We start from the raw sequence: 24,196 nt of genomic DNA, 5'->3' as shown, positions 1-24,196 counted from the left end.
TCTGAAATAATTGCGAATGTAAGTTCATTTGCTACATTGCAGATTCTATTATTAAAAATTACATGATTTTGAAGTAAATTAAAATAAAATTGCAACAGTGAAAATATGAAAAAAGACATTGACGTAATAAAAAAGCCAACATCATGTCTATATAATAGGATACATTACATACGAGTTTTAACAGCTCGTAATAGACGGTAAACGTGGACTAGGATACAAACGAAAGTCATAACTTAAGAATGTACACACGAATAGCAACGAATACCAAGCTACGCTGTCTCTTGCAGGTCTGAGGAAAATTGCAACAGTAAATCATAAAAGATGACATTGAAATGATAAAAAACTAAAACTGAGGTAAAATTGTAACAGTAAAATATAAAATATTATAAAACATTAAAATGGTAAACATACAGAAACTACAAAATCACAGTTATACAATAGGATGCATTACGTACGAGTTTCTACAGCTCGTAATAGAAGGTAAACGTGGACCAGGACGCAAACGAAACTCATTGCGAGTTTCTACAGCTCGTAATAGAAGATAAACGTGGACCAGGACGCAAACGACACTCATAACTTACGAATATACACATTAATGTTTGAAAAAATGATTTACCGGCAAATACACTATTATGTAGATTTCAGGTCTTTAAGGTAGAATCGCAGTAGTAAAACATTAAAATGATGAAAAAGCAGAAACTACAAGATCATTATTATATAATAATAGGATGCATTACGTACGCCTTTCTACAACTCGTAATAAACGTGGACCAGGAGGCACACGCAACTCATAACTAAATATACACACATGAGGGCTTGAAACACAAACAGCATTTACCGGTAGAAAAGCGGAAACTACAAAATCATAGTTATACAATAGGATGTTTCTACAACTCATAATAGAAGGTAAACGTGGACCAGGACGCAAACCACACTCATAACTTAAGAATATGCACAAGAAGGCTTGAAGCAAACAAGCATTTATCGACAAATACGCTATTATGTAGATTTCAGAACTTTAAGGTAAAATCGCAACAGTAAAACATAAAATATGAAAAAACATTAAAATGATGAAACAGTAGAAACTACAACATCATAGTAATATAATAGGATGCATTACGTATGAGTTTCTACAGCTCGTAATAGAAAGTAAACGTGGACCAGGACGCAAACGGAACTCATTACTAGTTTCTACAGCTCGTAATAGAAGATAAACGTGGACCAGGACGCAAACCACACTCATAACTTAGGAATATGCATAAGAAGGCTTGAAGCAAACAAGCATTTATCGACAAATACGCTATTATGTAGATTTCAGAGCTTTAAGGTAAAATCGCAACAGTAAAACATAAAATATGAAAAAACATTAAAATGATGAAACAGTAGAAACTACAACATCATAGTAATATAGGATGCATTACGTATGAGTTTCTACAGCTCGTAATAGAAAGTAAACGTGGACCAGGACGCACACGGAACTCATTACTAGTTTCTACAGCTCGTAATAGAAGATAAACGTGGACCAGGACGCCAACCACACTCATAACTTACAAAAAATTACATAAGAATATACGCAAGAAGACTTGAAACAAAACGCATTTACAGGTAAATAGGCTCCAGGTCTTTAAGGTAAAATTGCAACAGTAAAACATAAAAGAAGACGGAAGACTTCTGAAGTAGCAAATAATTAAATACCAAAAATATTTACTTACTTTTTTTTAGTTTTATTGATCACACTCACAAAACGATTACTTGGTGTAGTTTGTGACTGACAGAAACTCTATGAAATGGCTATCCCCCGATTTCAGTTTAAATAGTAGCTACTTCGGAAATGCCTCGTGAACACATTCACGTTTTAATTGCATCTTTTAACTAGTAATTTGTAAACGATTAAAAAACACTTGCACTTAATTCGTGGGAACGACATGTGCATAATATTTATAGAATTTGTACATCCTTTAACTAGTAATTTGCAAACCATTGGAATGTGGATGTATCCGGTTCACTCGTGGGAACGACATATAATATTTATAGTTGGTGCATTAACGTATGACATCATTGGAATGTGGATGTATCCGGTTCACTCGTGGGAACGACATATAATATTTATAGTTGGTGCATTAACGTATGACATCATTGGAATGTGGATGTATCCGGTTCACTCGTGGGAACGACATATAATATTTATAGTTACTGTCAGCGTATTTCCCGCGGTTCACTCATTTCGCCACACGTGCATTAACGTATGCCATCATTGGAATGTGGATGTATCCGGTTCACTCGTGGGAACGACATATATAGTTGCCGTTGCGTCAGCGTCCACATTGCAATATATTTTTATTACTTGGAGGTACTCACGTATTTTTCTTTGAATTCTAAAAGCACATTGTAGAATGCAGGCGGGGTGCATTCGTTTGTATGAAATTATAATACTAAAAAATCGTTGCTTTTTGTCGACACCGTATCTACATTGCCTAATTTTGTTACATAACGCCATTTTTACCGCCCCCGGAGGCCCCACCCTATGGGATTCTTCTTCAGAGGCCTCAACGCCGCTGGCCGCCAACACGTCTACTTCTCACCCCCTACAGGGTGCGACAGGGTGTACTTCTTAGGGTTCTTTTATAACGATAGGGTTCTTCTTCAGAGGCCCCAACGCCGCTGGCCGCCAACACGTCTACTTCTCACCCCTATGACGACAGGGTGTACTTCTTAGGGTTCTTTTATAACGACAGGGTTCTTCTTCAGAGGCCTCAACGCCGCTGGCCGCCAACACGTCTACTTCTCACCCCCTATGACGACAGGGTGTACTTCTTAACGACAGGGTTCTTTTATAACGACAGGGTGTACTTCTTGCACCAGAGGCTACGGCCTCAACGCCATCCTAGCCATCAAGCTGGCCGCCATCTTGGATCTTGGATCTCAGATTCCCATATCTCTACTACTCGCACTTTTGGCCAAGTATGAAAAAGATACGTCGAATACTTTTAAAATGCTGGGCAAAAATAGTTTTTAAATTTTTAGATAAAACACCCTGTAACTTAGTAAGGAACCACATTCTATTTAAGTGTTTTAGGTTAAATCTTCGTATTTTGTGCTAAGGTTTCTCCAGTTACTATATGGACAATTATTAATGAAACACCCTGTATACACCTTATTTTTAAGATATTTTAAAAGTACATACTTACAAGTATATATTAAGAACATACTTTTAAGGGATATTCGATGAAGGTATATTCCAACAATATACTTTTAGGAATATTCCGAGATACTACGTACACGAATGTGCTCAGTATATTCGGTACGAGAATATTCTTTGAAGTATATTCAAATAACATGAAATGTAGAATTTTTTATGGTATATGCTATGCTTGTACTACGCATATACTAAAAAGAATATACTCCGTCGAATGTTGGTAGTATATGCTTTGAACATGATGTGAACATCATTGTTATGTGGGTAGCAAGAGCTCGCTGGCTAAGCGCTAAGTGTATTTTCTATTAATGCAATAACTTGGGCGGCTTTCTCTGGTGTAGTATGCATTAAACTCACACACACCTGACCACTAATTAATTATGAAAAGCAAACAATATGGAATTGTTAGTTGCAAAGGCAATACTAACAAATTTTGACAAATTTCATATTATCGTTTTTCTTCTTTAAGTGCCGTCTCCTACTCGGAGGTTGGATATCATTATCCCTATCTTTACTCTATCTACCGCTGCTCTTATGAGTTCTATATAGAACTTCATTTAAACCAGTCCCTTAAATTCTTTAACCATGACACTCTCCTTCTTTCTATACTCCTTTCCCTGTATATCTCTTATATTTCCCTGTATTATCAGTCCCAGCATTTGATATCGCTGTCCCCTCATTTATTACGTGTCCCAGGTATGGTAACTGTTTTATTTACATTATATTACGTATTTACTTTATTCTTGTTTTCTATTTCTAATTTTTTTATTTATACATATTGCATATTAATTTGTTTTGTTGTTTAATCTAAAATCCTTGTTCTGCAATAATTCAGGATTACTTTTAGGAAGCTCTCATACCAAAAGCGATATCCGAACGATATTTGTAACAGGCAACATCCCATATAGTCCAGACTGTATCGTCGCCCCCGTTAGGTAAATTATTCCGATCATTTTTTTTTGCACAAACGTTTTTCTTAAAAAGAGGTCCTTATAACAAATACACAGAGTGCCGGGAGGTGCCGCGGTCGGAAAATTGTTTAAACAATTTTTTTTAAACAACTTCAAAAATCAATTTTTTCACTTCGTACCAATTTTTTTTAGATTCTTTGGAATATTATGAGCAAAAAGGGTCTCTTATGAATTTTCTCTAAAATTAATTGTTGTCGAGTTATACGCGATTTAAAATTTGAAAAACGCGAAAATGGTCATTTTCAAGGCTTTAACGCTGTTAGGAATTATTATTATGAAAGTCAGAAAAAGACTAAATCAAAGTTTAAAGCACCCCCTACATGATCCTGAAGAAATTTGTGTCAATAATTTATTACTAAACTGTTATTTTTAACTATTAGCGCTAACAGCGTATGGAGGCGGCCGTCAATGTGAGTGCGAGTAAGATGCACCATTGGTTGCCGGAATGGTGCATCTCTTTCCCACTCACATTGACGGCCACCTCAATACGCTGTTAGCGCTGATTAATTAAAAATAACAGCTTAGTAATACATTAATGACACAAATTTCTGCAAGATCATGTAGGGAGGGGGGGGGGGGGGGATTTAAACTTTTATTTAGTCACTCTTTGACTTTCATAATAATAATTTATAACCGAGTCATAAAGCCTTGAAAATGGTCATTTTGGCGTTATATATATATATATATATATATATATATATATATATATATATATATATATATATATATATATATATATTTAAAAACATAAATTTTACCGAAATGGTGGATGTGTGAATTGTTCGTAAGGGGATTTTTCCACATTCTCTATTTCATCTATTATATATATATATATATATATATATATATATATATATATATATATATATATATATATCTTAGCTTAGCTATATCTTAATCTTAGCTTTGATTCCAGGCCATACTGGAGTAAAGGGGAATACAGAGGCTGATAAATTGGCAAATATATAGTCAAGACTTTAAACATTTCTGCAGACATTGAAATATATAAATTTCACTTTTTACCTTTTATTAAACACAAAATTGTAAATGAGTTTAAAGTTGAATGGACAAAACAGTTTAAAACTAAAGTGATTTTTCTACAAACCCTTGGTTCCACAAATTCACATTTGGGGATCGAAGGCACTTGACATCAATTATTAGAATGCGTTTGGGTCAATGCCTCATACCAGATCATTATTGGTTTAAAATCAATTGTAGTGATACTCCTTTTTGTGAATGTGGACAAAAGTATAACTCATATGTTACTGAATATGTTACAAAATAAATCAACTTGACCTGTATCAGGAACTTGTTAATACAGGAAGTCCAACCCCCATTTCAATATAAAATTGTCTACATAATATTAATGACCAAATCTTAAGAACGATCAATCAAATTAAAATATAAAATAGTTATTTGACAATCATAATACAATAAATTTAACGAAGGGAATATGGAAAAATCCAGACCCCTTGAAAAGAGTATTCCCTTCCAATTGCAGTCTAAATACGAGAACTGGCCAAGTACCTAAGAAGTGGAGGCCAAGAAACTAAAAGGAGAAGAAGTGATTTTGGCGTTTTTCAAATTTTAAATCGCGTATAACTCGAAAACAATCAATTTTAGAGAAAAATCACAAGAGACCTTTTTTGTCCATAATGACCCAAAGAATATAAAAAATTTACGAAGTGAAAAAATTGATTTTTTGAATTTGTGTAAAAAAAATTGTTTAAACTATTTTCCGACCGCGGCACCTCCCGGCACCCTGTGGATTTATTATGAGGACGTCTCTTTCAGTAAGTTTGTGCAAAAGAAAACGAATCCGAATAATTTACCTAACGGGACCAACAATACATCATGGTCTAATAAATATCTGCGGTTAATTTATGTCTTCAATGCACTTAAACTACCTAGAATTCTTTAAAAGCTCGTTCGGGATCGGATTCTCAAAAAAGGGCAGTAGAGTGGGCTGTGTGCCAAAGGCCCAGATGTGTGTATTTGGGATTGAGGGCGTACAATAAGAGGGATAATAGGGCATTATAATTTTTGATATAATAGGTTTATTGGTCAATTATAGGTCAATTTTTTACAATAATTTGTTTACTTACATAATAAACTTAAAAAAGTCTTAAAAGCATAGACATGCTTGTTGACTTATCTATATAATGTTTACAGATTAATATTTACAGTTTTTTTGACAAATCAATTTTTTCTAGTATAATTTAAATTTGTTAAATTGGTACACAAATCCCTTTTTTATTTAGTCCAAGTAGTATAAATAATTTTATATATATAATCTATATCTAAACCTTTCTTAAGGTGTTCGAAAAATACATTTCATGCATCTATATCAATTATATCATATACAAATCGTCTCCACTCTTGCTTATTCTTGGACCTTCGTTTCGCTTCAGTCGAAGTTGTATTTTTCTTCTTCAGAATCCTTACCACTTCATCGTTCCAGGTTTTCTTTGGTCTCCGTTTTCCTCTCTTGTTTTGTGTACTTTTGCCTCCCATACGCGTTTTACTTGTCTATTGTCGTTCATTCTACACAAAAGCCAAAAGGATTTAAGCTTGTTCTTATCTAGTATTTGTGTTTTTGGTTCGACTTGTAGTTCTTCTGTTACAATGCTGTTTCTTATTCTATCGCGTCTTGTAATTCCTTTTACTTTTCATGGGTACTTCATGTCCATTGAGTTTATTCTATTTTTCGATGATTGTGTTAGCACCCAGCTCTCAGTAGTATAGGTGAGAATCGGCCTGAAGATCATTTTATATACCCCCATCTTCGTCCTGCTGCTTACTTCTTTCTTTCCAATGTTATTTCTTTCTTTCTTACTTCTTTCTCTGTTTAAGCTGTAGTACATTCTGGAGTCATGGTTATCCTTTCGTTGACTTCTTCTTCTGATCTTCCTCCATTTTCTATTTTCATACCCAGGTATTTATGTATATGTTGTTACTTGTTCAAATTTTTGGTTATTTATCTCTATATTTACTTGAGTATCCTCATTTCCCATGACTATTATCTTTATTTTCTCCATGTTCTTTTTCATATTTCTTTCTAGGTGATATTTTTAAAGTTTATGGGCAATTGATAGTCCGTTCGCTGACGGTAAAATAATGCAAAACCTATAAATTTTAAAGATCCGCTTAATTGGCATGAAATTTGGCATATACATATTATGTAGGTAGCATGGGGGCCCAGCTTCATCCCTTCTCGATACGCTCAAAATAAGACCGGAAATGGATAAACTAACTAATTCTAAGCAACTTTTGTTTTATAGCATTTTTTCACTAAGTTAAAATTTTCGAATTATTTGCGAGTAAATATGTTCAGAAAAAACACATTTTCAGACGGTTTCTTGCAACTAACTCAAAAAGTAAGTATTTTATCGAAAAAAAACACTCTTAGCAAAAATATATCCCATAAAAAAGTGAAAAAATGGTTTAGGTATGAGATTACCTAGTAAAAGAAGAGTTATAAGTAATGAAAAATACATTGATACTCGCCAAATTTCAAATCGAATATTTCAACGTGAAATAACCAAAAAATAAAGCACTTTTTGGGAAAAACTCATTAAAACTTTTTTAAATTGTTTAAAAAAAACTTTAATTTTGTTTTAGTAGCAAAAGTAAGCAAGTTACGCTCAAAATAACGTTGATCCCTTCCTTTTTTGGTAAAAAAATTGTGAAAATCACCCCCTAATTAGCATCCTCAGTGAAATTAATCATTACCACTTCATAAGTTGCTTTACTCGTGTATACTTATATTATTGTTTATATGGTAAGTTTCACCGGTTGGAAGTGCTTATTTTTGAAGGGGCTGTAGTCGAGGCTTGAACTAGTCACTAATTACGAGTGCATGCACATTTAAATTTTTCAAAAATTCTTATTAGTTTTCTCAGGATTAAAAAAAATGAATCCATTTAAAAAGTATTGGACCGAAATTTTGCGCAAGTATTGTATATTTTTGTAACCAGTATTTTAAAAGCTTTTAAATGAGGTGTTACATGATGTACTTTCCGATTAAAAAAAATCTTAGTTATGACTGTCACACGAATATACTATGATTGTTTTAAAAATCGACCTGTCCGATTTGCATATTATGTCCTAAAAGTAAATAAGTTAATATGTTCAACCTCAAGTCAAAATTCATCAGAGTATTACCCTTGGGAGGTAAATAGAGTCGTTGCAGAGGATTATCCAAAAATATTAACAACAATAGTGTAGCATGAACATGCTGAACCCATTTTTTTTTCTCTGACGTCTTCTTAAAAATTGCCAAGCTACAATAACGTCTTCTTCGCTTGAAGACATTTCAAATACTGATATTTGATATACTTACTGAAGTTCCAAAATTATAGCACGCTCCTGTATTCTACATTATATAAAATGTGTGCATGCGACGTTATCTCTGTTGAGTATAAACAGATGTACGCTATTATGAAATAAATGTGCAACATTTTACGTATGTATTTTATCGTATGTGTTGCATTTGGTTTGCGAGCTCGCTTATACTTTGGCAACAATGCCAACTTACATCTCTGACGTAGATAATGACGTATAACGGTAATTATACTGTACAGACTGTATTTGTAAAAAATTTCCACGTTGACAGTTGGTTTATCTGACAGTGACAGCAGTGACAGTTATCATCTTATCATTTGTTCTCTTTTTTAGGTTATGAACTTTTACCGTATGTATTTCTCGTATTCCTGATGTTCCTGATGCAATATTAAATATATTGTGAATTATTTTTATACAGGACACTAATTTAAAGATGACTGAAAAGAAACTTCAACAAATACCGAGAGTTCCAGAATCGGTAAATTTTCCCGATGAAGAAGTAAAAATCCTTGCCTACTGGAAACAAATTGATGCCTTTAAATCATGCCTGAAGCAATCAAAAGGAAAACCAAAGTAAGTTAAGTACAAGATGTGCAAATAATTTATGTATTCGATTCATTTCAAAGTAAATTATATTTTCTAGATACACATTTTATGATGGCCCTCCCTTTGCTACTGGTTTACCACATTATGGCCATATACTAGCTGGCACTATTAAAGATGTAGTCACCAGGTATGCTCATCAACAAGGCTTTCATGTAGAACGACGGTTTGGATGGGATACACATGGTTTACCAGTGGAATATGAAATTGACAAAAAACTTGGGATAAAAGGACCTGATGATGTAATGAAAATGGGTATTGCAAAATACAATGAAGAATGTAGAAAGATTGTAATGAGGTACAGTGGTGATTGGGAAAAAATTGTTAGTAGGATTGGACGTTGGATTGGTATGTTAATGATACAAATCATTTTTCATTTCTATGTTCCATCGTTAGTACCATTAAAAAAAAATAAATAATTAGAGGAGTCTGTACAATAGGAACTTCAGAATGCTGTATTGTGGCATTCCAAAGTTGGTCTTTTTGTGTAGCAGCTAACAGTACAACCTGCGATATCCTCAACTTTTGTTTTTAGCCTTACCTAGTTGTTCCTCTTTTTATGTAACAGTTGTATACCTAAAATTGCTCTTTCTATTGCTTTTCTGTTGTAGCTAGTTAGTTCATATTTTCCTTGATTAGGGTCCAGGTTTGACATCAATATGTCATGATAAAAAGGATGCACTGGTTGAACACTTTGCTCCTCAAGTATTGAGGTATTTTGGTATTCAACGAGATTTTTCCAAATCCTACCTATACTCCGTCTAATATACTTACGACCGGTTTCACAAAGTAAAGTTAACTTGTGGTTAAGAGATAACCAGAGGTTACCCCAAAATATGTGTTTTAGTTTCAGGTCAACGGCGAAGTATGGTTAACTCACAGAATTTTTAACCAGAGGTTGGAGTGGGTTACCCTTATGGGTATACCCAGAAGGGTAACAATTAAAAAAATGAAACGCATATTTTGGGGTAATTTTGAGGTTATCTGTTAACCACAAGTTAACTTTACTTTGTGAAACCGGCCGTTACTGTTGCACATCATCCATGTCATAGCCTGTAACGTCACATGATACCAACACGAAATATTTAGGCGGTAGGTGTGTTCTTTTTTAGAATCATTTTGCTGAGTACACTGAAATTACAGCCACTATACATATTTTATTATATACGCATAGAAATAATATTTGAAGATTTCTGTTAATGTTAACTTAAAGAAATACACAATAATATGTTTCATTTAATTTGTATAAATGGATTATAAAGCGTTTTTATGAAGCACATTTGTTCGGAACACACTGTAACTGTAATCGAACGAAAGTGATATTTTGGCATAAATTAGTAACATTTATTTGACAGTTGCGGTGATGACACTTCAGATTTGTTTTTATTCTTTACTATAAGTATTTGATTTATTATATTTGTTTTTATTATTTACTTTAACGTAAGATTATAACTTAATTATTGTTTTCTATTTCTAAAGTTTTTATTTAATTACATTCAACATTAATGTGTTTTGTTATACAGGGTGTCCCGAAAAGATTGGTCATAAATTATACCATACATTCTGGGGTCAAAAATAGTTCGATTGAACTTATGCTGTAGAAATGTGCTGATAAAAAAAGTTACAGCCCTTTGAAGTTACAAAATAAAAATCGATTTTTTTCAATATATCGAAAACTATTAGAGATTTTTTATTAAAAATGGACATGTATCATTCTTATGGCAGGAACATCTTAAAACAAAATTCTTCTTCTTCTTCTTCAGCCTGTGTTCGTCCACTGCTGGACATAGGCCTCTTCCATTTGCTTCCATCGATTTCTACTCTTGGCAATTCTCATCCACTGTTTGCCCGTGACTTGTTTGATATCATCTGCCCACCTCTTCTGCGGTCTGCCTACTCCTCGCCTGTTCTCTCTTGGTCTCCAGTTTGTTAGTCTCTGTGTCCATTTTTCAAGATTATCTCGGGCAACATGTCCGACCCATTGCCACTTGAGCCTTGCTATACGTTCTGCGACATCAGTAATCTTTGTTCTTTCACGAATGTCGAGATTTCGAATTTTGTCTCTCAAACTAATCCCTAGCATGGCCCTCTCCATCGCTCTTTGAGTTGTACTGAGCTGCTCTAAGGTTTTCTTTGTAAAGGCCATGGTCTCCAGTCCATATGTAGTCAAAATTAAAGTGAAATTTGTGCACCCCATAAAAATTTTATGGGGGTTTTGTTCCCTTCAACCCCCCCAAACTTTTGTGTACGTTCCAATTAATTCATTATTGTGGTACCATTAGTTAAACACAACGTTTTTAAACCTTTTTTGCCTCTTAGTATTTTTTTGATAAGCCAGATTTTATCGAGTTGCGGCTTCTTATTTAATATTTTTACATACAAATTTTATGGGGATTTTGTTCGTGTGTATGTTCCAATTAAAATATTATTGTGGTACCATTAGTTAAACACAGTGTTTTTAAAACTTTTTTGCCTCTTAGTCTTTTTTTGATAAGTCACCTTTTATCGAGATGCGGCCTCTTTTTTCAAAATATACCTAAAAATGTAAATCATAAATAAATTTTCAGATTACTAAAAGGTCTACGAGTATAATCGTACTTAACCATAATATACAAATATGTGGTGGATTCGACAAATATTCCAAATATCTCGATAAACACTGGCTTATCGAAAAAGTACTAAGAGACAAAAAAGTTTTTAAAGCATTGTGTTTAACTAATGGTGCCACAATAATAATTTAATTGGAACGTACACAGAAGTTTGGGGGGTTGAAGGGAACAAAACCCCCATAAAATTTTTATGGGGTACACAAATTTCACTTTAATTTTTTTTTAAGATGTTGCTGCCATAAAAATGCCATATGTCCATTTTCAATAAAAAATCTGTAACAGTTTTCGATATATGAAAAAAAATCGATTTTCATTTTGTAACTTCAAAGGGTTGTAACTTTTTTTGTGTGCACTATTGTATATAGGTAAGTGAGGTTCAATCAATCTATTTTTGACACCAGAATCTGTGGTATAATTTATGGCCAATCTTTTCGGGACACCCTGTATAATCCACGTTTACAATAATTATGTAATATATCTGATTTAAAATGGATTTAGGATTTTTTTATATTTTGGCAACTATGTCAACTTAGATCTCTCTACTAACGGTAAGTATATTAGACGGACTGTAGGTCAGTCTTATTCGTCTATATCCTGTTTTTAAACTAGTAAGAGTAGTTCAAATTTACTGTTCTGTAATCCTTGTTTGTAATTGGTCCAACTAAAAAGGCAAGTTTACTCAACTGTTAGGAAATTTTGACACTATTGACATTTATGAAATTTTGACACTATTGGCATTTCATAGGGTAATGAAGATATATTGGAGATTTTTTGCATATTCTGCATTATTCTTTTATTTGATTTCTAGTCAGCTTTATATAAAAATGAGTTGTTTTTAAAACTCTTTAGTGACGTATTAGTATAATAATATAATATGTATGGATTACTGTAGAAGGGCTATATGATCAACCAAAAAGGAAGATGTATTTGGTAATTTTTCTAATGACATTATTGAGTGTGAATCTGCCTTTTGAGTTTACTCTTCCTGGTTTAAATTGAAAACAGGGTATAATATTTTCTGCACTTTGTCAAATTTTAAAATTTGGCCTAGGTAGATATACAGGGTGATTGATTAGTAGGGTAAAGCTCCGTAGATCTGTTATAGTAATAGATAGCAATAAAAAGTAATGACAAAAATTGTAGCCAGCTTTGAGATTCACATTTCAAAATTAATTAGAATGTTACAGTGTGTTCGATAGCATAGTGGTAGACCAAACTTATGTTTTTTTTAATGGAACACCCTGTATTTTATTTCATAATCGAAATCTTCGTAACTTCTCCATTACAAAAATATAAAAGTTTGTTATGTTAGGTATACATGGTATTTACAAAGTTATAACCAATTATGAAAATCGTAACAAGTTCAACTCACTGTATAAATAAAAATAAGTACAAAAGCAATGGATTATTGATTCCATTTTTTTTTGTTTATTGTCAAAATTTACATAAATGATTGATATTGCTAATTTTCTTTATATTGAATACAGGGTGAGTCAAAACGCAAGTACATTATTTTCTCAGTAATTTTAAATGGAACACCCTGTATTTTATTTAGGGTAAAAAGACACAAACACAAAATACAACATTTTGTGAAAACAATTAAAAACTACTTTTGTATGTAAATGTAACAAATAAAGAACGAAAAATAATTTATCAGTAAAAAATTTTCCAAAAAAGAAAATACAACATTTTTGAAAAAATTAAAAGCAACTTTTAATAAAAATTTTTAAACATTTAATTACATAAGTTGTTCAAAATGACCTCCTAACACATTAAAATAATAGTCTCCCGTTTTATACCACTAAGGAGGCTTTGGGATTATAGCAGGGTAGTCTGCTTTGCTATATCTAGGGCCTACGGTATACAAGCAAGGCAACATGGGCAGTGCTACGCTTCAACCGCCTATTATTACCCCTGATTTTACCCAAGGTACTCATTTTTATTCAGGCTGAGTCGACCTGGGGCCTAGAGACATTTTTAAAAATATCTAGATGTTGTCGCTGGTGCTGGGTTTCGAACCCCGGCCTACCTGCATGGAAGTCAGACATGCTACCGACTGAGCTATCCGGGCCCGGTAAATATGCATGCCCAGTAAACACATTTATGCATGTCTAAAAACGGTCATTAAATGAGTTACTTGAAGCATTTGTAAATTAACACTTCGAAATAGAAATACACTTTGTATTCTATTTTTCATCTCATCTCTTGTTGTTGGAGGCATTTTATAACCTTCAATCTTAAAGTAACCCCAACAAAATCAGTCCAGTTTATTAAATTCTAGTAATTTGGTTGGCCACGCTACTGGTCCATTGAAAAATGAAAATATCTCGAAAACTAATAAATTTAGACATAGGGAATGTTATCTAAAAATTAAAGTACGGTAATGGTACTTTTCAATAGTGATATAAAATACAGGGTGTTCCATTTAAAATTACTGAGAAAATAATGTACTTGCGTTTTAACTCACCCTGTATTAGATATAAAGAAAATTGAAAAAAGCAATTATTTTTAAAATTTTGACAATAAATAAAAAAATATGGCATCAATAAACCATTGCTGTTGTGCTTATTTTATACAGAAAGTTGAACTTTTGTTACGATTTTCATATAAAATTGGTTATAACTTTGTAAATACCCTGTATAACATACCCAACCTTTATATTCTTGTGATGAAGAAGTTAACAGGATCTCGAATATAAAATAAAATAGAGGGTGTTTGTTCCAGTTAAAAAAACATAAGTTTGGTCTGCCAGTATATGTTATCGAACACCCTGTAACATTCTAACTAATTTTGTAATGTGAAGCTAAAAGTCGGCTACAATTTTTGTTATTGACTTTTATCGCTATCTTTTATTACTATAACGAATCTATGGAGTTTTACCCCACTAATCAATCACCCTGTATATTCGGACTTGTTCTATCTCATTGCCTTATACATGTGGGGTCATCTGTGTTTATCTTTGTTGGAGATTGCCAGATTAGTAGCTGTCTGTGAATTTCTCTACCATAGTTTATAGAGCAGACACGAATTGAGGAGCAAAATGAAATTTTAAGTTGGGTTTACTTTTATACCCCTGAAAAAATCGCACAATGAAATCATTATACTCAGGTATAAAATATTATTAAAAGTATGAATCCCAATAATCGTAGATATTTGTTGCCTATTTAAGAAACAATATTTTAAACATAAAAGCGTTACACATATTTACATTTAATATTTATAAAAATAAAAGAGTTACACATATTTACATTTAATATTTATACTTTATGAAAACATCATGCAAATTTTACAAAATCTATTCGTCTCAACAAACCGTTATTATATTCCGACATTTTAGAAGTTAACATGTTTAATCTTCGCCTAACAATTTTGTTCTTACATTTAACAGGCCCCTCAACGCTTTGAATACGAATGTAAGTATCTGTTTGAAAATTGTTCAAAACGTTTACAAATAAATACAACGGAGGGTGCATCGAATAGAAATTTGAATTAAATCGAGAGTGAAAGGACTCGCATGCATTTGTAGAATTTTCTGTAGTTACAGCTGCTTTAACCCAAAGTGTTGGTGGAAATAAAGAATTTTCACCAACATAATTGTCTATTAAATAGTCCGCAAAATCTACCGCAGCTTTATGCAGATGATTTGACTGAAATTCAGCCAAATCCAAAGAAAAACATTCTCCAACCTCCTCTGCTTTTAAAAAAGCAAGTCCAAAAAGACACCTCAGCCACTTTCCACTTTCACTTTTTCCATCTTTATATTCTTAAGCCTAAACTCTGTATTTTCCTGTACCAAGCTTGGCCAAGATGAAACCTGCATCCAACGATCTTTGTGGTGGGCCATTGTGCAGAAATTGATTGATAAAATAATATTTTATTATTAAATATTTCCTTACTCATTAAAATCTCGTTAAAGAATCGGACCCTCATTAACCCTAATTACCTACCTATCTCTCGTACGGTTCGTAATTCGGTGCACTTATTTTGGCTGTTCAGGTAGCGGTCCTCAATTCGACAACACCGAGTTTATAGTTCCTTGAATATGTTCGCTTTAATCACAATGTCAGCGAATCTGAGGTAGTTTAACTTGTTGCCATTAACCTTGATGTCATATGTTGACTAATTTGTAGTGTTGAAGACATTTTCTAGGGCTAGATTAAATTTGGTAATATTATATCTGTAGTGTTTTTACAATATGTAGTTGATATGTGTGTAACCAAACTTTTCAGGAGAGCATTTTGAAAGTTAGAATCATGTTTTGCCAACCCAAAAACAAAAAGTAACCAACATAAGAAGTCAAGTAACATATCAAGTTTTGCCCTACCTAAAAGTAAAAAGCGGACGTATCATACAGTGCTAGTCAAAAGTCCGTACCCCCCTCGTATCTTTTGAACGGTTATACTTATAATAGTGAAATTTTAAGGAAGGAAATGAACGGACGTAGGCTTCTTAACTAGTCATGACATGTGACGTAAAAGTGACAGATGACTTTACAGCGCCACTGTGACAGATAATTTTAAATGGTACCCTATGGTAAGCGATACCTCGTTTGATAGGTATTGAAAATACCCATTCAGCTATAATAATTTTGTTTGAGTTTAAGCTCATTTGGATGAATAAATAAAATAATATAAAATTGTAGTTTCGCATTTAATTAATAAAAATTCAAACCTCCGCCTATGGTTACTTGTCAAAAAGGTTGACGTTGACGTAAAAACTACTAGAGAGCTGAAAAATGTCAACTTTTTTGACAAAATAACCATGGGCGGACATTTGAATTTTTAATAATTAAATGCGAAACTACAAAGTTATATTTATTTCATTTATTCACCAAAATCAAAATCAACTTAAACCCAAAAAAAATAGTATGACTGAATAGGTATTTTCAATACCTTTCAAATGAAGTATCACTTGCCATAAGGTCCCATTTAAAATTATCTGTCACAGTGGCGCTGTAAAGCCATATGTCACTATTACGTCACCTGTCATGACTAGTTAAGAAGCGTACGTCCGTTTATTTCCTCTCTCAAAATTTCACTATTATAGATATAACCGTTCAAAAGATACGAGGGGGGGTACGGACTTTTGACTAGCACTGTATATTGTCATTCTCATTTTTAAGGGTTTACCTTCATCATAGAAATACCAAACCCTACCAACCAAAAAGGCAACTCAGCAATTGTATATATTTTATTCAGATAATGTGTCTGGGAAAGTCGGTTGTATTTTCGTTTTTTGCTGGGTAATCAGAACTCATCGATACTCGAGGAACAGATATTAACCCGTGATGTTTTGTGAGTAATATTGAAATCAGAAGTCGGAGATTTGACACATCAACATCCCTGACTGGTCATATTTCCGTACCACGTAATAAAAATATTATATTTTTATTATTTACGTTGAGATCCCTTAGAAATAGACAGTTTTTGTTATTCATTTTTATGCAACATTTTTATACTTTAACTTAGAAGCTAAAAATATAGATAAAAATATAGGTTTTTTGATAGAGACTTTTATTTACTTTCGAACGAGGGGTAGTTCTTGATAACGGGTAGTTTCAATCAATGATCCAACAATAATAATTATTATCATGCAATTCTGTAAAATTTGCTGGTGATTAATCTACCTACTTCTCTTTTCATAAGTAATTTCACAATGTCCTCTAATTATGTTTTTAGACAGATCTATACTATTGAGTAGTAAACAACAAAATTAATAAGCAGCTTTGTGATTATTTAATTAGATTGTGATAATTTCAAATTCTTACAGCTTCTAATTGAATCGTTTATTTCAGAAATCACCTAAGTGCACATTTTTCAACTTTTGGAAAACTAAAAAACTGTTTCGCAGCTTAAGTATAATTCTAGTATCCTTCAAATATTTTTTTATAAATCAAAAACATGGTATTGGAATGATCTATTAATTTCCATTGTTTTTGTCATTAAGTTTTTAAGTTTAAATTTTTGAAAAAATTTCACTTAGGTGGTTTCTGCAATAAATGAGTGTAATGAGTGGTTTTTTTTAATTATTATTGAAAATAAGTCAAACCATTAATTTGTTGGTCTGCTTTTACTAGGCCTAATTTGAAACATATTAAGTAGTCGGGTAAGTTTTGCATATAGTCGCAGACTAGTGAGACCCTGCCGTCCTTAAAAATTTCAATATAATTTCAAAAGCAAAGCCATTGAATTATCTGCGCAAAAAAGTGAAGCGAACGCATAAATACCCCAGGCTGTGGGTGAAAAACGTGATATAATTCAGGAATTTTTGAAACCTATTAGGTGTTGCAAAGGACGATGCCAGGAATAACTTATACTAAAATGTAACCAAAAATTTTGTGCGGTTTTTTATTTATGACGATTTTCATTTGTTAAATTTACAATTTTTAAAGATTTTTAATTTTGCAGTTTAGGATATTCATTTTAGAGAAAAACTTTTAAATAGAAAATTGTAGTGAATTAAAAACCTACAATTTGAGCTATGGCCAGTTTAATTTCGTTAATAAGTTATTGCAAAACAGCCTGCGAAAGGTCCAAAATGGCAGTTTTTTGCAATTGCGTTATTTATTCTAAAAATAACTTTTATGTATTTTTTAAGGCTTTAAAATGAAGATCTTTCAATACTAAATATAAAAAAAAATCTGTAGTGCCCGATTGGTGAACTTGTTGTTTAGATATTATAATTTGTTTATCTCAAGAGCTCAAATGTCCAAGGCTATAACTTTTTGAAAAAAAAATCGTACAGAGTTAATCCAAGATCCGCTCTCCTTCTAAAGACTTATATTTTCATATTCTGATGTAAATAAATGCGTATAACATTTTTCAACCTATTATTTCGGGTTTGAAATAAGGGGGCAAATTTCGTTATAAACATTTAGAACTGAAGCCCCCCTGTACATCCTATGAGTTTTTAACTTGCAGGTTATTGTTGCTGAAGACAAAATAAAGATTCAAAACTAAATAAAAATTTTCTACGACCAACTGAAGCCGAGATAATTGTTTTTGGTTTCTTAAATCGTAGTGACTTTATTTATAACAATTAAGAAATTATTTCACAGTCATTGACTAAAGAAAGACTTATATTATCTTAAAATAAATATTATTTTAACCGAAAATTACATTTAATTATTAAAAATGATTTTTAAAGTGTAATGGAGATTTATTTTTCGTTACGACTATGATTTATTGTGTCGGTTGCCCTTAGCAACGGCTAGCAACTTATAATACATTGTATCACGGTTTTTGCTTTAAATTTTAAAGCACCGCTTGGATTGACATGAAATTTGGCAAACACATAGATAACATATTAAAGAATAAAAATGATATTGGGCCTCTGTGTGCTTTTGTCCTGGGGGTGTTTCACCCCTTATGAGGGGTGAAAAAATATATGTTCAAAATAAGTTCGCAAATGGATAAAACGTCTAATTCTAAGCACTTTTCGTTCTATAGCATTTTTTCACCAAGTTAATACCTTTCGAGTTATTTTCGAGTAAATACCTTAATTTTTCAACAACAAAAAAACACGTTTTTAGGCGGGTTTTGACAAATAACTCAAAAAATAAGTGTTTTATTGAAAAAATGGGTTTTAACAAAAATATAGCAAATTAAAAATTGAAAAAAATGATGTATGCATAAAATCTCTACACCCAGTATAAACAAAGTTCTAGCTAATGAAATATAGGTGCATATCCGTCAAATTTCAAAGTGAATTATTTCAACGTGAAATAATAAAAAAATCATGTACTTTTTGGAGAAAAATCATTTTTTAAAGTATTTAAAAAAATATGTTAAAAAATGTTTATAGCATCAAAAGTAAGCAAGTTACTCTGAAAATAAAGTTGATCTCTTTTTTTTTGGTCAAAAAACTCGAAAGTAAACCCCACTTAGCATCTTAAATCAAATTAATCATTACCGCTTCACAAGTTACTTTGCTCATGTATTATTTATATGATCTGTAAGTATCATCGGTTCAAAGGGCTTATTAAAAAAAATGGTTTTAAAGTAAATCTGTTTTAATTTTTAATTTAAAAAACATGTTTTTTCTAAATAACTTAAAATTGATTAATGTGACCAAAAATCACAAAGAGTAAAAAAATTTAGTTTTTGCTGTTATGAATATTTTGGATTTTTTGCTTTTTTTGGAAGGCAAAAATTTGTTAAGATATGGCTGTTCTTAATTTGCACACACTCGTGATTATTGACTAGTTCAAGTCGTTTAACTGCTGCCCCTTCAAAAATAAGCACTTTGAACCGATGAAACTTACAGACATAAACGACACATAAACGAGTAAAACAACATTGAAGTAAAATTGATTAATTTCATTTTTGATGCTAATTAGGGGGTGACTTTCCCGAGTTTTTTACCAAAAAAAAAAGAGATCAACTTTATTTTCAGCGTAACTTGCTTACTTTTGATGCTATAACTTTTTTTTAAAACATTAAACACTTTAAAAAAGTTGTAATGATTTTTCTCCAAAAAGTGCATGATTTTTCGGTTATTTCACGTTGAAATAATTCACTTTGAAATTTGACGGATATGAACCTCCTTTTCATTAGCTAGAACTTTGTTTCTACTGGGTGTAGCGATTTCACGCGTACACCATTTTTTTCAATTTTTAATTTGCTGTATTTTTGTTAAAACTCTTTTTTTCAATAAAATACTTACTTTTTGAGTTATTTGTCAAAAACCGCCTAAAAACGTGTTTTTCTTTGTTGTTGAAAAATGAAGGTATTTACTCGAAAATAACTCGAAAGGTATTAATTGGTGAAAAAATGCTATAGAACAAAAGGTGCTTAGAATTAGACTTTTTCATCCCTTAGAAGGGGTGAAACTCACCCCTAGGACAAAAGCACACAGATGCCCAATATCATTTTTATTCTTTAACATATTATTTATGTGTTTGCCAAATTTCATGCCAATCCAAGCGGTGCGGTGCTTTAAAATTTAAAGCGAAAACCGTGATTTAATGTATTATAAGTTTCTAGCAGTTGTTAAGGGCTACCGACACAATAAATCACAGTCGAAACGAAAAATAAATCTCCACTACACTTTAAAAATCATTTTTAATTATTAAATGTAACTTTCGGTCAAAATAATTTTTATTTTAAAATAATATCAGTCTTTCTTTAGTCAATGACTGTGAAATAATTTCTTAATTGTTATAAATAAAGTCACTACGATTTAAGAAAACAAAAACAATTATCTCGGCTTCAGTTGGTCGTAGAATATTTTTATTCAGTTTTGAATCTTTATTTTGGCTTCAGCAACAATAATCTGCAAGTTAGAAACCTATAGGATGTACAGGGGCGGCATCAGTTCTAAATGTTTATAACGAAATTTGCTCCCTTATTTTGAAACCCGAAATGAGAGTTTGAAAAATGTTATACGCATTTATTTACATCAGAATATGAAAATATAAGTCTTTTGAAGGAGAGTGGATCTTCGATTAACTCTTTACGATTATTATTCAAAAAGTTATAGCCTTGGACATTTGACCTCTTGGGATAAACAAATTCTAATATCTAAGCAACAAGTTCACAAATTGGGCACTACAATTTTTTTTTGTTTAGTATTGAAAGATCTTCATTTTAAAGCCTTAAAAAATACATAAAAGTTATTTTTACAATAAATAACGCAATTGCAAAAAACGGCCATTTTGGACCTTTCGAAGGCTTATTTGCAATAACGTTAACGAAATTAAACTTGCAATAGCTCAAATTGTAGGTTTTTTAATTTCCTACAATTTTCTATTTAAAACTTTTTCTCTAAAATTATTATCCTAAGCTGCAAAATTAAAAATCTTTAAAAATTGCAAATTTAACAAATGAAAATCATCATAAATAAAAAACCGCACACAATTTTTGGTTACATTTTAGTATAAGTTATTCCTGGCATCGTCCTTTACAACACCTGATAGGTTTCAAAAATTCCTGAAATAGATCTATTTTTCACCCACAGCTTGGACTAAAACTCATTTTTTTTGCTCTCTTCAAATATGCAAACAGATTTTGAAAATTTCTATATACAGTGTTGTTTCAATGTAACAATTACTTTATATTTTTTGTTAATCAGGACCTGGATTTTTCTTGTGATTAGTAGTTGGGTCGTTTGGGTTCTAAATGAGACATATGTATACCAAATATCAAAATAATATACAAGGAGGTTCTAAAGTGATGAATCCAGAAAGAAATGGGCAAAATCGATTGTACAAAATACCCTGTAACTCGGTTATAGAAATCGGTGGGGCAATAAATATGTAGTATATCTAGAACGGCCTCAGTGAAATTTACCGCAGAAAGAACCTAAGCAACGGCGCTTGGGTTTTTTCTGACATAAACAGATTATTTTCAAGGATGCCAAATAAATAGCATTGCTGATATGGAACATAAGTTATTTCTGCACTAAAAGATGTATTTACCTTTAAATTGTATAGTACCACCAAAAACACAATTTTTGATATTTTGTCACTTAAGTAGTTTCTGAAATAAACGATTCAATTAGTAAAACTATACTTAAAAAACTTTGGTTATATTTTAGATTTTAAAAATGATTACAAGACATTATATCCGTGGTTTATGGAAACTGTTTGGTGGGTATTTAAGCAACTGTATGTCAAAGGTTTAGTTTACAAAGGCAACAAAGTAATGCCATACTCTACAACATGTAATACACCTTTATCAAATTTTGAGACTGGACAAAACTACAAGGATGTTGTTGATCCTGCTGTGACAGTGAGCCTGCCAATTTTAGATGATAAAGAAGGTAAACGAGACCATAATGTTTGTACTATAGTAAATTCAAAATAAATAAATTTTAGGTGCTGCCTTATTAGTATGGACCACTACCCCTTGGACTTTACCAAGTAATATGGCAGCTTGTGTCCATCCAGACTTAATTTATGCAAGATTTCAGCAAGTTAGCACTCAAAAGATTTACGTAATGATGGAATGCCGCATAGAATCTATATTTGCTGCTGATGATGTTAAGGTTATTAAAACCTTTCCTGGTAAAGAATTGGAAGGCCTCCGCTATGAACCTATATTCAACTACTTCACTCACTTGAAAGATAAAGCATTTAGAGTGTTTGTAGACGATTATGTGACGTCAGAGTCAGGTACTGGCATTGTACATCAGGCTCCATATTTTGGAGAAGATGATAATAGAGTTTGTTTGGCAAATGGTGCCATAACTAGAGATCAAGAACCGATTTGCCCTATTGATGCTAATGGCTGTTTTGTTGAACCTGTAAAAGAATTTTTGGGACAATATGTAAAAGATGCTGATAAAAATATCATTGCTAAGCTCAAAGAAACTGGAAGACTGATTCATCAATCTCAGGTAACTTACTATCTTATTATCAGTGTTCCTTATGCTTTTCAGGCATGAAGTATATATATAATCGGTTCATAACGTTCTACGACGTCTTCCGATTCCCAATCGCCATTGTTCTCTATCGTAGCACATGTCTTCGTACAAGCCCCTTTCTCTAATTTCCCTATGAATTCCTTCTATCCAGCTTTTCCTAGGTCTTCCTCTTTTCCGCCGTCCTTTTGGTGATCCGTCTGGTTTTCCGGTAATCTGTCGTCTTCCATACGTTGTACGTGGCCAAACCATCTCAGCTGCTTTGTTTTTATATCGTCAATTATTGTATGCTTTACATCCATTATCTACAATATTCTTGTATTTCTGATTTTATGTATTCTTGGTATACCAGCAGATCTTCTCCAGAAGTCCATTTCAGTTGTTCTGAGCATATTTTCGAATTTTTGTTTAAGTGGCCAAACTTCACTGCTATATGTTATAATGCTCTTAACAATGCTGTTATAGATGTTATGCTTATTTTCATTGGAGGTATTAATAATATACACTGCGCATCACAGAAAACGAGCACACCAAAAAATGGGTCATTTTTGATGTCTCGTATCTCCCAAAGCTGATGTCCGATTTAAGTAATTTTTTCAATATGTTATAGCCTTGTTCTTTAACAATATCGCTGTAATAATATTGTTGCTAAATAGGTAAATTTTCATTATATACCGGGTGTACGAATCAAACTGTGTTTTTTTTTTCTTAAAGTTCGCAACACCCTGTGGAATATTAGCCTCAAGTTTTCACTAGGTACAACTATATAGTTACTATAGCTTCAGGTTTTCTTAATATTCTGTTTTTTTATCCATTCGCTTATGTTGGACAATACAAAAGTTAGGAACTTTAACAACTAGCCATGTTCTTCATCAGTACAGGGTGTTTCTAAATAAGTGAGACAAAGTTTAAGGGGCATTTCTGCATGAAGAATAATCACCGTTTGCTTTATAAACATATGTCCGCAAATGCTTCGTTTCCGAGATACGGGATGTTGAATTTTTCCGGTTGAGATATGCAAATAAAATTTGGTAGGTTTTAAGTGACAGTTATTGTGCATTTTTTGACATGCAATTAAGAATTTTATATTCACCATTGGCGCGCATACGGGT

At 32.2% G+C, this 24,196-nt stretch overlaps 1 protein-coding gene across 1 annotated transcript in view; it reads left to right on the top strand.

The window, feature by feature from the left end:
- Nucleotides 1–8,813: 8,813 nt before the first annotated feature.
- Nucleotides 8,814–24,196, top strand: part of LOC114325529 (isoleucine--tRNA ligase, cytoplasmic) — a 33,133-nt gene continuing 17,750 nt past the window's right edge. Inside the window, exons 1-4 of the mRNA XM_050654354.1 lie at nt 8,814–9,084; nt 9,155–9,462; nt 22,260–22,484; nt 22,540–23,060. Coding sequence (XP_050510311.1) covers nt 8,945–9,084; nt 9,155–9,462; nt 22,260–22,484; nt 22,540–23,060 — 1,194 coding nt within the window. The 5' untranslated portion in view covers nt 8,814–8,944. The remainder of the gene's footprint in view (nt 9,085–9,154; nt 9,463–22,259; nt 22,485–22,539; nt 23,061–24,196) is intronic.

Source organism: Diabrotica virgifera, chromosome 1 (genome assembly GCF_917563875.1).
Source record: "Diabrotica virgifera virgifera chromosome 1, PGI_DIABVI_V3a".
NCBI lineage: Eukaryota > Metazoa > Arthropoda > Insecta > Coleoptera > Chrysomelidae > Diabrotica > Diabrotica virgifera.
This window is presented reverse-complemented; position numbering and strand designations above follow the sequence as displayed.